General features: G+C 34.0%; 1 protein-coding gene across 4 annotated transcripts in view; it reads right to left on the bottom strand.

Moving 5' to 3' along the window:
• Positions 1-1,058: 1,058 nt before the first annotated feature.
• Rap1b (RAP1B, member of RAS oncogene family) overlaps positions 1,059-10,836 on the bottom strand; it is a 44,159-nt gene continuing 34,381 nt past the window's right edge. For 3 of the 4 annotated variants that reach the window (XM_046430676.1, XM_046430677.2, XM_058574590.1), the window contains 6 exons: positions 9,871-9,939; positions 8,628-8,684; positions 7,366-7,506; positions 5,448-5,591; positions 4,849-4,965; positions 1,059-2,383 (listed from right to left, as the gene is read on the bottom strand). In XM_046430676.1, coding sequence (XP_046286632.1) covers positions 4,879-4,965; positions 5,448-5,591; positions 7,366-7,506; positions 8,628-8,684; positions 9,871-9,939 — 498 coding nt within the window. In that variant the 3' untranslated portion in view covers positions 1,059-2,383; positions 4,849-4,878. Of the gene's footprint in view, positions 2,384-4,843; positions 4,966-5,447; positions 5,592-7,365; positions 7,507-8,627; positions 8,685-9,870; positions 9,940-10,836 lie in introns of those variants that run through there. The other variant, XM_046430679.2, reaches the window with a different exon arrangement.

Below are 10,836 nucleotides of genomic sequence, written 5' to 3'. Positions count from 1 at the left end.
CAGTCTCTCATAAGTAGGAGCTTCTGCAAAAACATGTTGTTTTTTTCTTTAGGCCTTTCCATACATGAAACTCTGTGAGTTAAATATGTAAGTTAAGACTTTGTCTCTTTGAAATGAAAGCCTTTACTGTCCCAGTCAAATAACATGTATTTAGGGGATTAGTGTACAAGAAGGTACTACTAATTAATTACTCCAGTGGCTGGTAAATACTATGACAAAACTGAAAAGCCCTTTTACAAATTCCACAGAATTGACTTATAGCACAAAGATCTCTAAAAACAAAGTTGTACTCAAGTCCATATCATTCAAAGATTTTTATAACCATTCTTTCTTTGGGAGGGGGCTGTAGATGGACACAATAACTTTATATTGTTTATTTATTTTTATGTATATTATAACTTCATTCTATATTTAAAAAATCCGGCTGGGCACCATGGCACACACCTGTAATCCTAGCAGCTCAGGAGGCTGAGGCAGGAGGATCACAAGTTTAAAGCCAGCCTCAGCAAAAGCAAGGCACTAAGCAACTCAGTGAAACCCTGCCTCTAAATAAAATACAAAATAGGGCTGGGGATGTGGCTCAATGGTTAGGTGCCCCTGAGTTCAATCCCCAGTACCAACGGCAGTGGGGGGGGGGGGGGGGGGGGGGGGGGAGGGGGGATCCACAGTTTAGCATGCAAAGTATTTTCAATTCTTCTTCACCCAAAAGCATTTATTCATAACTAATATTGCTTGATTTACAAAATTCTTTCTCAAAGAAAAGCTCAAAAGGTGGTTATGTGAATCTTCAAATACTAGAAAAAAACCCTGCCATCATTCACTAATTTTTTAAAAATGTTTTTAGTTGTAGATGGACATAATACCTTTGTTTATTTAGTTTTTTTTTTTTTTTTTTAACGTGGTGCTGGGGATTGAACCCAGTGCCTCACATGTGCTAGGCAAGTGCTCTGCCACTGAACACAACCCCAGTCCTTTCACACATTTTTTCTGGAATTAATTAGTCTAGTTTACTCATGTTAAATTATGAAATCACAATGTGTAAAATAACACCTATTACATTTAAAAAGAAGGTAAACCCATATTTATTTACTAGCACTGTTAAAACATTACACAAAACACATTCAAGTGGCAAGTAATTATAATGCAAGCCCTTGCATGGCAATCCAAATTTATTGAACTACTGATGCTAAGTTATACAAAATTGCACCACTTTAATTAAGGCTTTTAGTTTACATTTGGCCACCTCAAAGTAGTTGTAACATTAGGTTGGTCAATTTAAATACTGTGGCTCCCTGTTGGATAGACACACAATCTTTACACCCAAACATTAAATGCATACAAAGCAACAAGGCATTGTTAAATAAAACAGCAATAGTTACTGCAAATTAGGCCTTGTGACCAATTATACATGATTAAAATTACTTCCCACATTCACATCCACAGTACTCGTCCACCATTTAACATCTCAACCAAAACGTTACACATGTGAAACAATCACTAACAGGCAAAAATACTAAACCTGTATATTTGGTATTGCAAATACACTTATGCATGAGCAAGCAAGGGATTCACAGTGAGAATCTACAGCTGCAGAAGCCTGAAAATGATTTACAAAAATTGTTAAATCATTAAAAAATTGTTGAAAATATACACTTCTTGTTGTAGACCCCCACTGTACACACAACTACAAACATTGTTCCCTATGTAAACAAAAAAGGGAAACACATAATAAGGAGATTTGAAAAGTCTGGACATTTCCTTCCCAACAGATATTAAAGGCAACGTCTTTAATCTAAGACATCATACTGAAAGGACTATATTTTAAAGACAAGATCACTGTCTCCACAGGTTTTTGAAAAATTAAAAAAAAAACTATATAGCTGTGTTAATCAAAGCGCTTATTTTATACAATACAATGATAATGACCTTGGATTTAAAAAAAATTACAATAAGCTACAAGTATCAAAGAAGCAAAGTTTATCTGGAGTAGTCTATATAGGAGCTCTTTGGACTTTCTTTTATTATGCTAAAATAGTGGTGCTTTCAGGATTTACATTATTGTACTCTCCAATACAAAGTATGGGGTGTGTTAAAGTATACAATACACCATTTTCATACATGTACAACATTGGTGGATGAAGAATGTCTCTTAGCAGTAATACTGGATGTAGCCTCTGGTTTTACCAGCTGCATACTCTAGGACTATTATATAAGTAAAAATCTCTCTTGTGATACTGAAAAGTGATTAGAATGTGCAAACTGATATAGTAGCTTTCATCCGCCTCTTAAAGGGTACCACCACAGGAAAGTCCATATAAGATGTTGGTAGGTTTAACAAAGTTGGAATGCTGGCACTGTTGAATTGGGCAACAGTTCTTCAGACCTTTTAAAAGAAAGGAAAACAAAAAAATTTAATTGAACCCAGTGTATTAAAGATCCAAAGGAAACAGTAAAACAACATTAAAAAAAAGAATTTTTTTTTTTTAAGTTGTAGATAGACACAATACCTTTATTTATTTTTATATGGTGCGAGGATTACCTCACACATGTGCTTGGCATACCACTGAACCACAACCCCAGCCCCAACTTTTTTTTTAAACTTTCTGTTTAGTAACTTTAATTTATGTATTTATTTATTTTTAAAATCTTTATTTTTTATTTAATTTTTTTTTTAAAATGTGGTGCTGAGGATCAAACTCAGGGCCTCACGCATGCGAGGCAAGCACTCTACCACTGAGCCACAACCCCAGCCCTTATTTATTTATTTATGTGGTGCTGAGGATTGAACCCAGTGCCTCATATGTGCTGGGCAAGTGCTCTACCACCAAACGACACCCCAACCCCCCAACATTTTTGTAATATTAGAAATACACTACAGACTCTTGTTTCAGTCATTACATGAATGACAACGTACCATAACTCAGAATAAAGACATTTTCACCTCGGCATTCCAAAAAGATGAAGTCTATTTTGCTACTCTCTTGAAAACCAGGGTTTCTAGTATGAGAGAAGTTAAGACTTTGCTTCCTTACTCTTAAAAAGTAGCTAAAATCTAGGTTCAGAGAGGCAATATTTAATACCTGTGGCTATTTCTTATGTTAAGTGGCCCCATGCTATTTCAGTACTTTGATTCGTATCTTTTTAGAATTTATCTCATGATGTTTTTTACCACTTTATAGTTGAGTTACATTACTTCCAAATTTTGTATTCATAGATTTTGGCAAATTTTAGATATCAAAAAAGTGGTACTGTACTGAAAATCACATTAATTTTTCCTTAGAGAAAACTAAAGTTTTAAAATAATATTTGTAATGTAAAAGAAGTAAAACCTGAACTGTGGAATATTTATTTACTTCCGGTGACCTTCTACATATATGCCTAAGCTTTTAAAATAATTTTTTTTTTAAACTCCATTTTTCTGGGGATCAGACTTGTTTCCAAGCACATGTAAATACACATGTGGCTGCTGAAACTATTTTCACAAATATCTAGAACCTTAGGTCTTTATTCTAGTTTGAATGAGGTTTGTAATGTAATTTTCTAAAACCTAGCAGACTGAAAGTAGCAAATTGGAAAGGACAGATGGGAGTATATAAGCTCAGGCACATACGGGATGCAAGTAAGAATGAACATTCAGTCAGGTATGAGAGATTATCATTATAAGAGGATCTATTACTAAACAGAGGACCCTAACTGCACAATAGGGACATATACTGTAAAAAGATAACGACACTATGGGCCCATTTAACACTGGGGGAAACAGTCACAAAAGTTAAAAGTTCTCAGGGATAAGAGTACAGTGAAATAATGCCATAGTAATAACTGAACAGGAAACCAGTTTCATTGGTAAAAAGTAGCAGCTAATGGTTTGAATGTTCACTATGTACCAGGAACTGATCTGTTTACAAGTATCAATCCTATTTAATATGACTGTTTTCAAAAATATACATAAAAACATTGTGTGCTCAGATTTTTTTTTTTTTGCTCACATCTCTGGGTTATGTTAGTGCTTTTCTGTCTGGGAACCCTCCAGCCCAATACAGCTAACTTCCACTTGTCCTTCAGATCTCAGCTTAATGTCTCCTACTTTTGACTGACTTTCCTGAATTCTTACACATTTGGTGCCCCAATTATATGCTCCCACAGTACCCATCACAGCACTCAGAAGTCAGACTGCCTATCCAAATTCTGGCACTGCTATTCACTAACAGGGGTTTTCACAAGTGACAGTTCCCACCTCCGTAATGTGGGAATAATAACAATTAATCATCATCATCATCATCATCATTCCAGAGGATTGTTGTGAGAATTCAATTAATATACAGATAGGGATCCTTAAAAAGAGTGCTGGGCACATGGTAAATGTGTCAGGGTTTTTTAGTACTACATTGGATTTACTCTCATTGCATTTATGACATTTTGCAACTGTTTGTCTCTCTCTTCCATCACACTTAATTAAGAGGCAAGGAGATAAGGCAGGTCTCCTTTACCATTATATTGCCTGCACCAACCAGTGTCCTATCACTAATATAAATGGAATTTTTTTTTTGGTAGGGCTGGGTTCTAATCCCAGGGCCTCATAGGTGCCAGGGAGTGCTCTATCACTAAGGTACAACCCATTCCCTGAATAAACTTATTTAGAATATCTGGTCATTTACATACATAGAATACCTTATTTCTGATAAGTAAATGAAATAATTATTTTCATTAACAAGATATCAAACTAATTCATGAATGTAACCATCTACTTTTTAGAGCTAACAAAAACCAAAACTCCACTTGCTTTCCTGACAGTGTCCTTAATGAAGCTGAGGGATTAACAATTAGAGGAAAGATAAATCAACATACCTGGCTCAGAGCTACAATGCATTCAATATATTAAAGCAGCTGACACGATGACTTTTTGCGGGCCTTCCCAGGCACTGGAGTTTTTCTGTTAATTTGCCGCACTAGGTCATAAAAGATCTGCAAACATATTACAAAAACCCCAAAACTGAAAAAGTGAAATGAAAAAAATGGACATTTCCAAGGATATAAATGTACCACCAGGAAACAAGAAAGTAAAACCGAGCATTCTTATAAGTGCCAAGTTCACTTGGAGGGGGTTAAAATTGTTCTCCTTAAATTAAGTTCATATAATCCAAGAATGCCTTTTTGAAGTTTTCTCTTTTACATAACATCCTTCATGATGAGTTAACCTGTCTTTCCCAGTCCTATATTCTATCTAACCTTCCTTTCTTGGGATAAAATTTAAGTGCACAAGCATTTAATAACTGAAATAGTACTTATTTATATACATATATTTAACAAGAATTTTTCTGCTTATAAGATCAACATATCATCCTGAATACATATTAAGTTTGAGTTGTATTAAACACACACACACACACTTTTCCATTAATTTTAAATAATCAAAATAAAAAACTACTTTTAGTATCTGACCATACCTCATTAACATTTATTTTTGATTTTGCAGAAGATTCTAAGAATGCACAGTTGTTCCACTGTCTTGCTAGATTTTGACCTTGTTCCTTTCCTACAACTCTTTCATCTTCCAAGTCACACTTATTACCAACCAGAATCATGGGAACCTAAAAAGACATTTGTGAGAATAAAAATAAATAAGTATGTATATTAACAAATTCAAATAAAAAGAATTCTAAGAGTTAACCTTAAAGATTACTTTTCCTATGGTGTCAGATACAATATGTAATAAAATTTACACTTAAAATATGAAAGCCTTAACAACATCAATTTGTAAGACTGAATGAACTAGTATTGGCTTTCAGGTCAACTGCGCTGTCAATTATTTCCACCGCCTTCTCTTCTCATGGAGATGTTAAAGGATAATTCCAAAGGGAACTAAATGGACATAACCTAGGCAATGTAGATACAAGTAAGAACCTTTCACAAAAAAATTTTAGAAAACAATGAATGTCATACTTACAAAAGAGGGTTAAAATGTATAACACAATGGATTTACAAATAATTATGGTAATCAAAAAAATACAACCTTTATAAAAGGAAATACAAAGGAGTTACTGTGAAAGTAAATAAAGGAGAAATTTGGCCCCCAAAGTAGAATTTTTAGTTTCTCATGTAATCTGATATTAAATAGTCAGAAGGTTTAATCAACTTAATTTACCAAAAATCAAGGCCATTATTAATGGAACAGTGTGTTTGCATTATGTGATATTTGTAATTTTAAAAGAACACTATAGGCAAAAATAATGCTTATTCTACCAAACCACTACCAATCATTTTCAAATCAGTTTTCTAAAGTATTTTGTGGAAAATAAATCCAAACAAAACCTCAAGAATTCTGGCTTTTTAATGAGGTATTTAATAAATATTTGTTTAATGCAAGTGATAGGAAAATAAAAATGTAGACTTTCCCCAAACTTCCTTGGTTTAGATGTTCAGAAAATGGCAGCATTTACCATCAGTGTGTCTCAACTCTTATAATATTAGCTCTAATTAAAGTACAGTACAACATTTCTTATCGTGTAGCATCAACATCACCTGGACATTTGTTGGAAATGCACAATTCAGGGTTCTATTATACGTCTTCTGAGTCAAATTCTGAGGTGGTTGGGCCAGCAATTTATGTTTTAACCAGTCCTACAGATAATTCTGATGCATGATGTATTTTAGGAATCACTATTACAGATAAAGGAAATTATTTTAATTCTTCACTAAGTTTCTTATTAACTGCATTACAGTACGTTCTGAAGGGCTGCCTTCCTTTTAAAATTATTATTATGCTCCTTCTCTGTCACTGCTGCTTGGTATGTTTATATTTATTTACATCAAATCCTTATTTCAAAGGCTCTTAAATCTACCAGAAATGTGACCAGAAGATTATTTGCTCTATTAGTAACATTTACATCCCATATTCCTTCCCACAAAATGCATTGTTTAAAAACAGAAGGGTTTAGCTGGGTGTGGTGGTGTAGGCCTGTAATCCCAGCAGCTCAGGAGGCTGAGGCAGGAAGACTGTAAGTTCAAAACCAGTTTCAGCAAATTAACCAGGCCCTAAGCAATTCAGTGAGGCCCCGTCTCTAAATAAAACACAAAAAAGGGCTGGGGACATGACTCAGTGGTTAAGTGCCCCTGAGTTCAATCCCCAGTTCCAAAAAAAAAAAAAAAAAGTATAACATTTAATTTTCACAAGATAATGACAAAATAGGGAATATAATGATATTTGAAAACATGTAAAGATACATTTGTGCCTTTTTTAAAGAGAAAGGTTCTGAACCCTTAACCTAATACACAAACTTCAAATTTGATTTAAATTTAAACTTTAAAATTGAATACACTATAGTAAGGGATATGAAATAAGTTATTACTAGGAAGTCAGCTTACATCATCAGTGTCTTTAACTCGAAGAATCTGTTCTCTCAGATCTTGTAAATCATTAAAGGTGGACTGTGCTGTGATGGAATAAACTAAAGCAAAGCCTTGTCCATTTTTCATGTACAAATCCCTCATTGCTGTAAATTGTTCCTATAGTACAAAGAAACGAACATTAAAAAACAGAATGTTTTGACAGTTAAAATCTATGATTATAACTCAATGAAGATTTTGTAGTTGTAACACTTCTTAAAATTAATCCATAGCAAGTTATTATTTGAAAAGTTGGAAGCCTATTTAAAAATATTTATTATGTGCAATAAATATTCAAATGGCACAGAAATATCCAACTCCAAAAGCTACTTAAAGGTTGCTTTTTAAATATATCATGAAGTGTAGCGCTTCCTAATTGTATCCCAAAATTATAGCCAGCTCACAACACTCTTGTTAGGTGGGTCTATCAGAATGCTTACCTACATTTTGCCACGTCCTCACACTTCTCCTTCACTAAACTATGAGCATTTGAGGGTAAGAACAGTGTCTGGCATATCTCAGGTACTCAAACATTAGCTGAATGCATACCATACACCCAGAATAAATCTTCCCTTTATCTTTGGATACTTGCATGTCCCTTGTCTCTTGCTATGTGATGCTCTGGACTACCTCCAGACTGTCCAAAAGAAGGCATCATAATAATGTGATCCCTAGAACTTGTGCCTCCAGAATTGTGAGCCAAAATAAATCTCATTTTTTTTTAATAAAGTAAGCCTGCCCCGAGTATTTCACAATTGTAATGGAAGAACTAATATACTGGCCTATAAATAATTTGATGGAGGAAAGATATCAATGAAATCAGTACAGCGCCACTGAGGAACAATGCATGCCCAAGTATTTTACACATTATTTGAAATATGGTAATATATTGTCTTAAAAGTATTAATGAGGGCTGAGGATATAACTCAGTTGGCAGAGTGCTTGCCTCACATGTACAAGGCCCTGGGTTCAATCCCCAGCACCACACACATGCAAAAAGAAAAAAGTATTATATAGACTATGAAAATTGTCATTCTAATAATTTTTCTAAATTCTTCAACAACTGATGCACTGCAATTAAAAATATTTTAAAAAGTAGAATCCAGACTATGAAAATAATAGCTTTAAATATTGATTCAAGTAATACTTAAGTAAACTAATATTTGCATATAGAGTAATAGCATTTACAAATCAATATTGTACAAACTGCATAAACTTTGGTAATTTGTTTACATACATACCGTTCCTGCAGTATCCAAGATTTCAAGCATACATTGTTGTGCATCTACTTCAACTTGCTAGAAAAAATTAAAATACATCTTTATTTTTTTATATATATATAAAAGACTACCTTAAATAAATAAAACACAAAAGCTAAAATTAGAAACAGGGAAATTATGGCAGTTTTACTAGGTAATTATTGAGCAATAACAAGCCTCGGTCTCAAAATCATTCAACTCAGCACTTAATTCTGGATAAGAAATGATATCAAAATAGTTCAAGTAAATGAAAGAATAAAACAACCAATAACTTCAATACTATCAACAGTGATTTTGTCTATCAATTCTCCCATTATTCTTTAGAGGTCCCTTTTCTTTAGATAACTACACTTCCTCACCATTCTTGAACAAGTGTTCTAATAGCAAGGAAGCAGTGCCATAACTAAAAATAAATTCCATATCTCCAGTACCTCTTTTCACCTAATATTTCCTAGGGGGGAAAAGTTATTTAGCATCAAGTCAAAGACAAAGTAATTTCACAGTTGGGGAGCAGGAAGGAGTTTCCAGTGTTTTTGTAGACTGTGGACACAGGTAGAAAAGGAAACATCATATTTGTGAAGCAGCAGGGGCCAAACTGGCTGCTATATAAAGGTAGGGAGACAATTACTAAATTAAAAATGTCTACACATTGTTTTATTGTCATATGCTGTGTTATCGGACATAGGAATTCACCTACATATTGTGAGCAGGAGTACTTTTTCAAGGAGGTATTAAGTAGGAAGGCTAGGGAGACTTCTGTATTCCTATCTCTAGTTTAAAAGAAGAATAACTCATCTTTCTAGGAGTAGTGGTAGGGAACATGGGGCTGCAACTTGAAATGGGTTCTAAAGTCTGTGTCAAATTAACAATTCAGGGGTCAGGTTAAACTTAAAAGCTTTGTGAATATGTATGCATGTTTATGATTCTCTAAACTGTTAACATGCAATGCCAGGAAATACAGTTTTTCCCATTAATTTTTAAATTAACTGTCTCTTCATTCTACTGTGTATACAAACATTCAATAATTATAAAAACATTAGGCCGGGGTTGTGGCTCAATGGCAGAGCACTCGCCTGCCATGTGTGAGGCCCTGGGTTCGATCCTCATCACCACATTAAAAAAAGAATAAATACAGGTATTGTGTCCAACTACAACTAAAAATAATTATTAAAAAAACGTAATTATTATATTTCTACTAAAAATAAGGACTTCTAAAGTAACCTACCTTTCTATAAGAATCTTCTATCGTAGGATCATATTTTTCAACAAAAATTCCTTGAACAAATTGTACAGTCTGAAAAAAATTAACATACCATTATACATCTAAAGAACAAATCCAAATTTGCAAATTATATTCTACATTTGATCCTCTGTATCTGTGGGTTCCACATTCTCAGATTCAACCAAACGAGGATCAAAGCTATCTGGGGAATGGGGTTGGGGTGAGGAGAACCAGATTGCATCTGTGCTGAGCACACTCAGACTTTCTTAGAATCCGGTACAAAGACAAAGTAATTTCACAGTTGGGGAGCAGGAAGGAGTTTTTGTAGACTGTGGACACAGGTAGAAAAGGAAACACCATATTTGTGAAGCAGCAGGGGCCAAACTTGCTGCTATACAAAGGTAGGGAGACAATTACTAAATTAAAAATGTCTGCACATTGTTTTATTGTCATATGCTGTGTTATCGGACATAGGAATTCACCTACCTATTGTGAGCAGATTTCCTAAACAATCCAGTATGAAAGCTATTTACATAGCATTGGGTATTAGAGTTTTATGCATAAACTTACATACAATCAATATACTTCTCCATTACTTTAGATACAATTGAAAAAGTAGTTCATACCATATGTACACTTAATTGGATTCAAACATGAAATTCTTTGCTAGGTGGCCACCTGAAGTGGCCAAGTAAGATGGTTTATCTCACCAGGGAGAAAGAAAATGACTTTTTATAAGCTTTGACATTTCTAACATAATATATATAGTATAAGCTTACTCACAATGAAAAAATCCCCAAATCCCCATTCCTATCTGGTCCTCAAATGCAGACACATATTTATATGCTCTCACTCTCTGTACTTAGCCCAAACTATGTTCTGTCATACCTCAAATATAATCCAGCCAGATATAACTAAAAATTCACTAAACTATAAGAAAAATACAATATTGCATAAGTTATTATCACT

The sequence above is a fragment of the Marmota monax genome, unplaced genomic scaffold, assembly GCF_021218885.2.
Source record: "Marmota monax isolate L192 unplaced genomic scaffold, Marmota_monax_Labrador192_F-V1.1 WCK01_AAM20220418_F8-fsc00056, whole genome shotgun sequence".
In the NCBI taxonomy this organism is placed as follows: domain Eukaryota; kingdom Metazoa; phylum Chordata; class Mammalia; order Rodentia; family Sciuridae; genus Marmota; species Marmota monax.
This window is presented reverse-complemented; position numbering and strand designations above follow the sequence as displayed.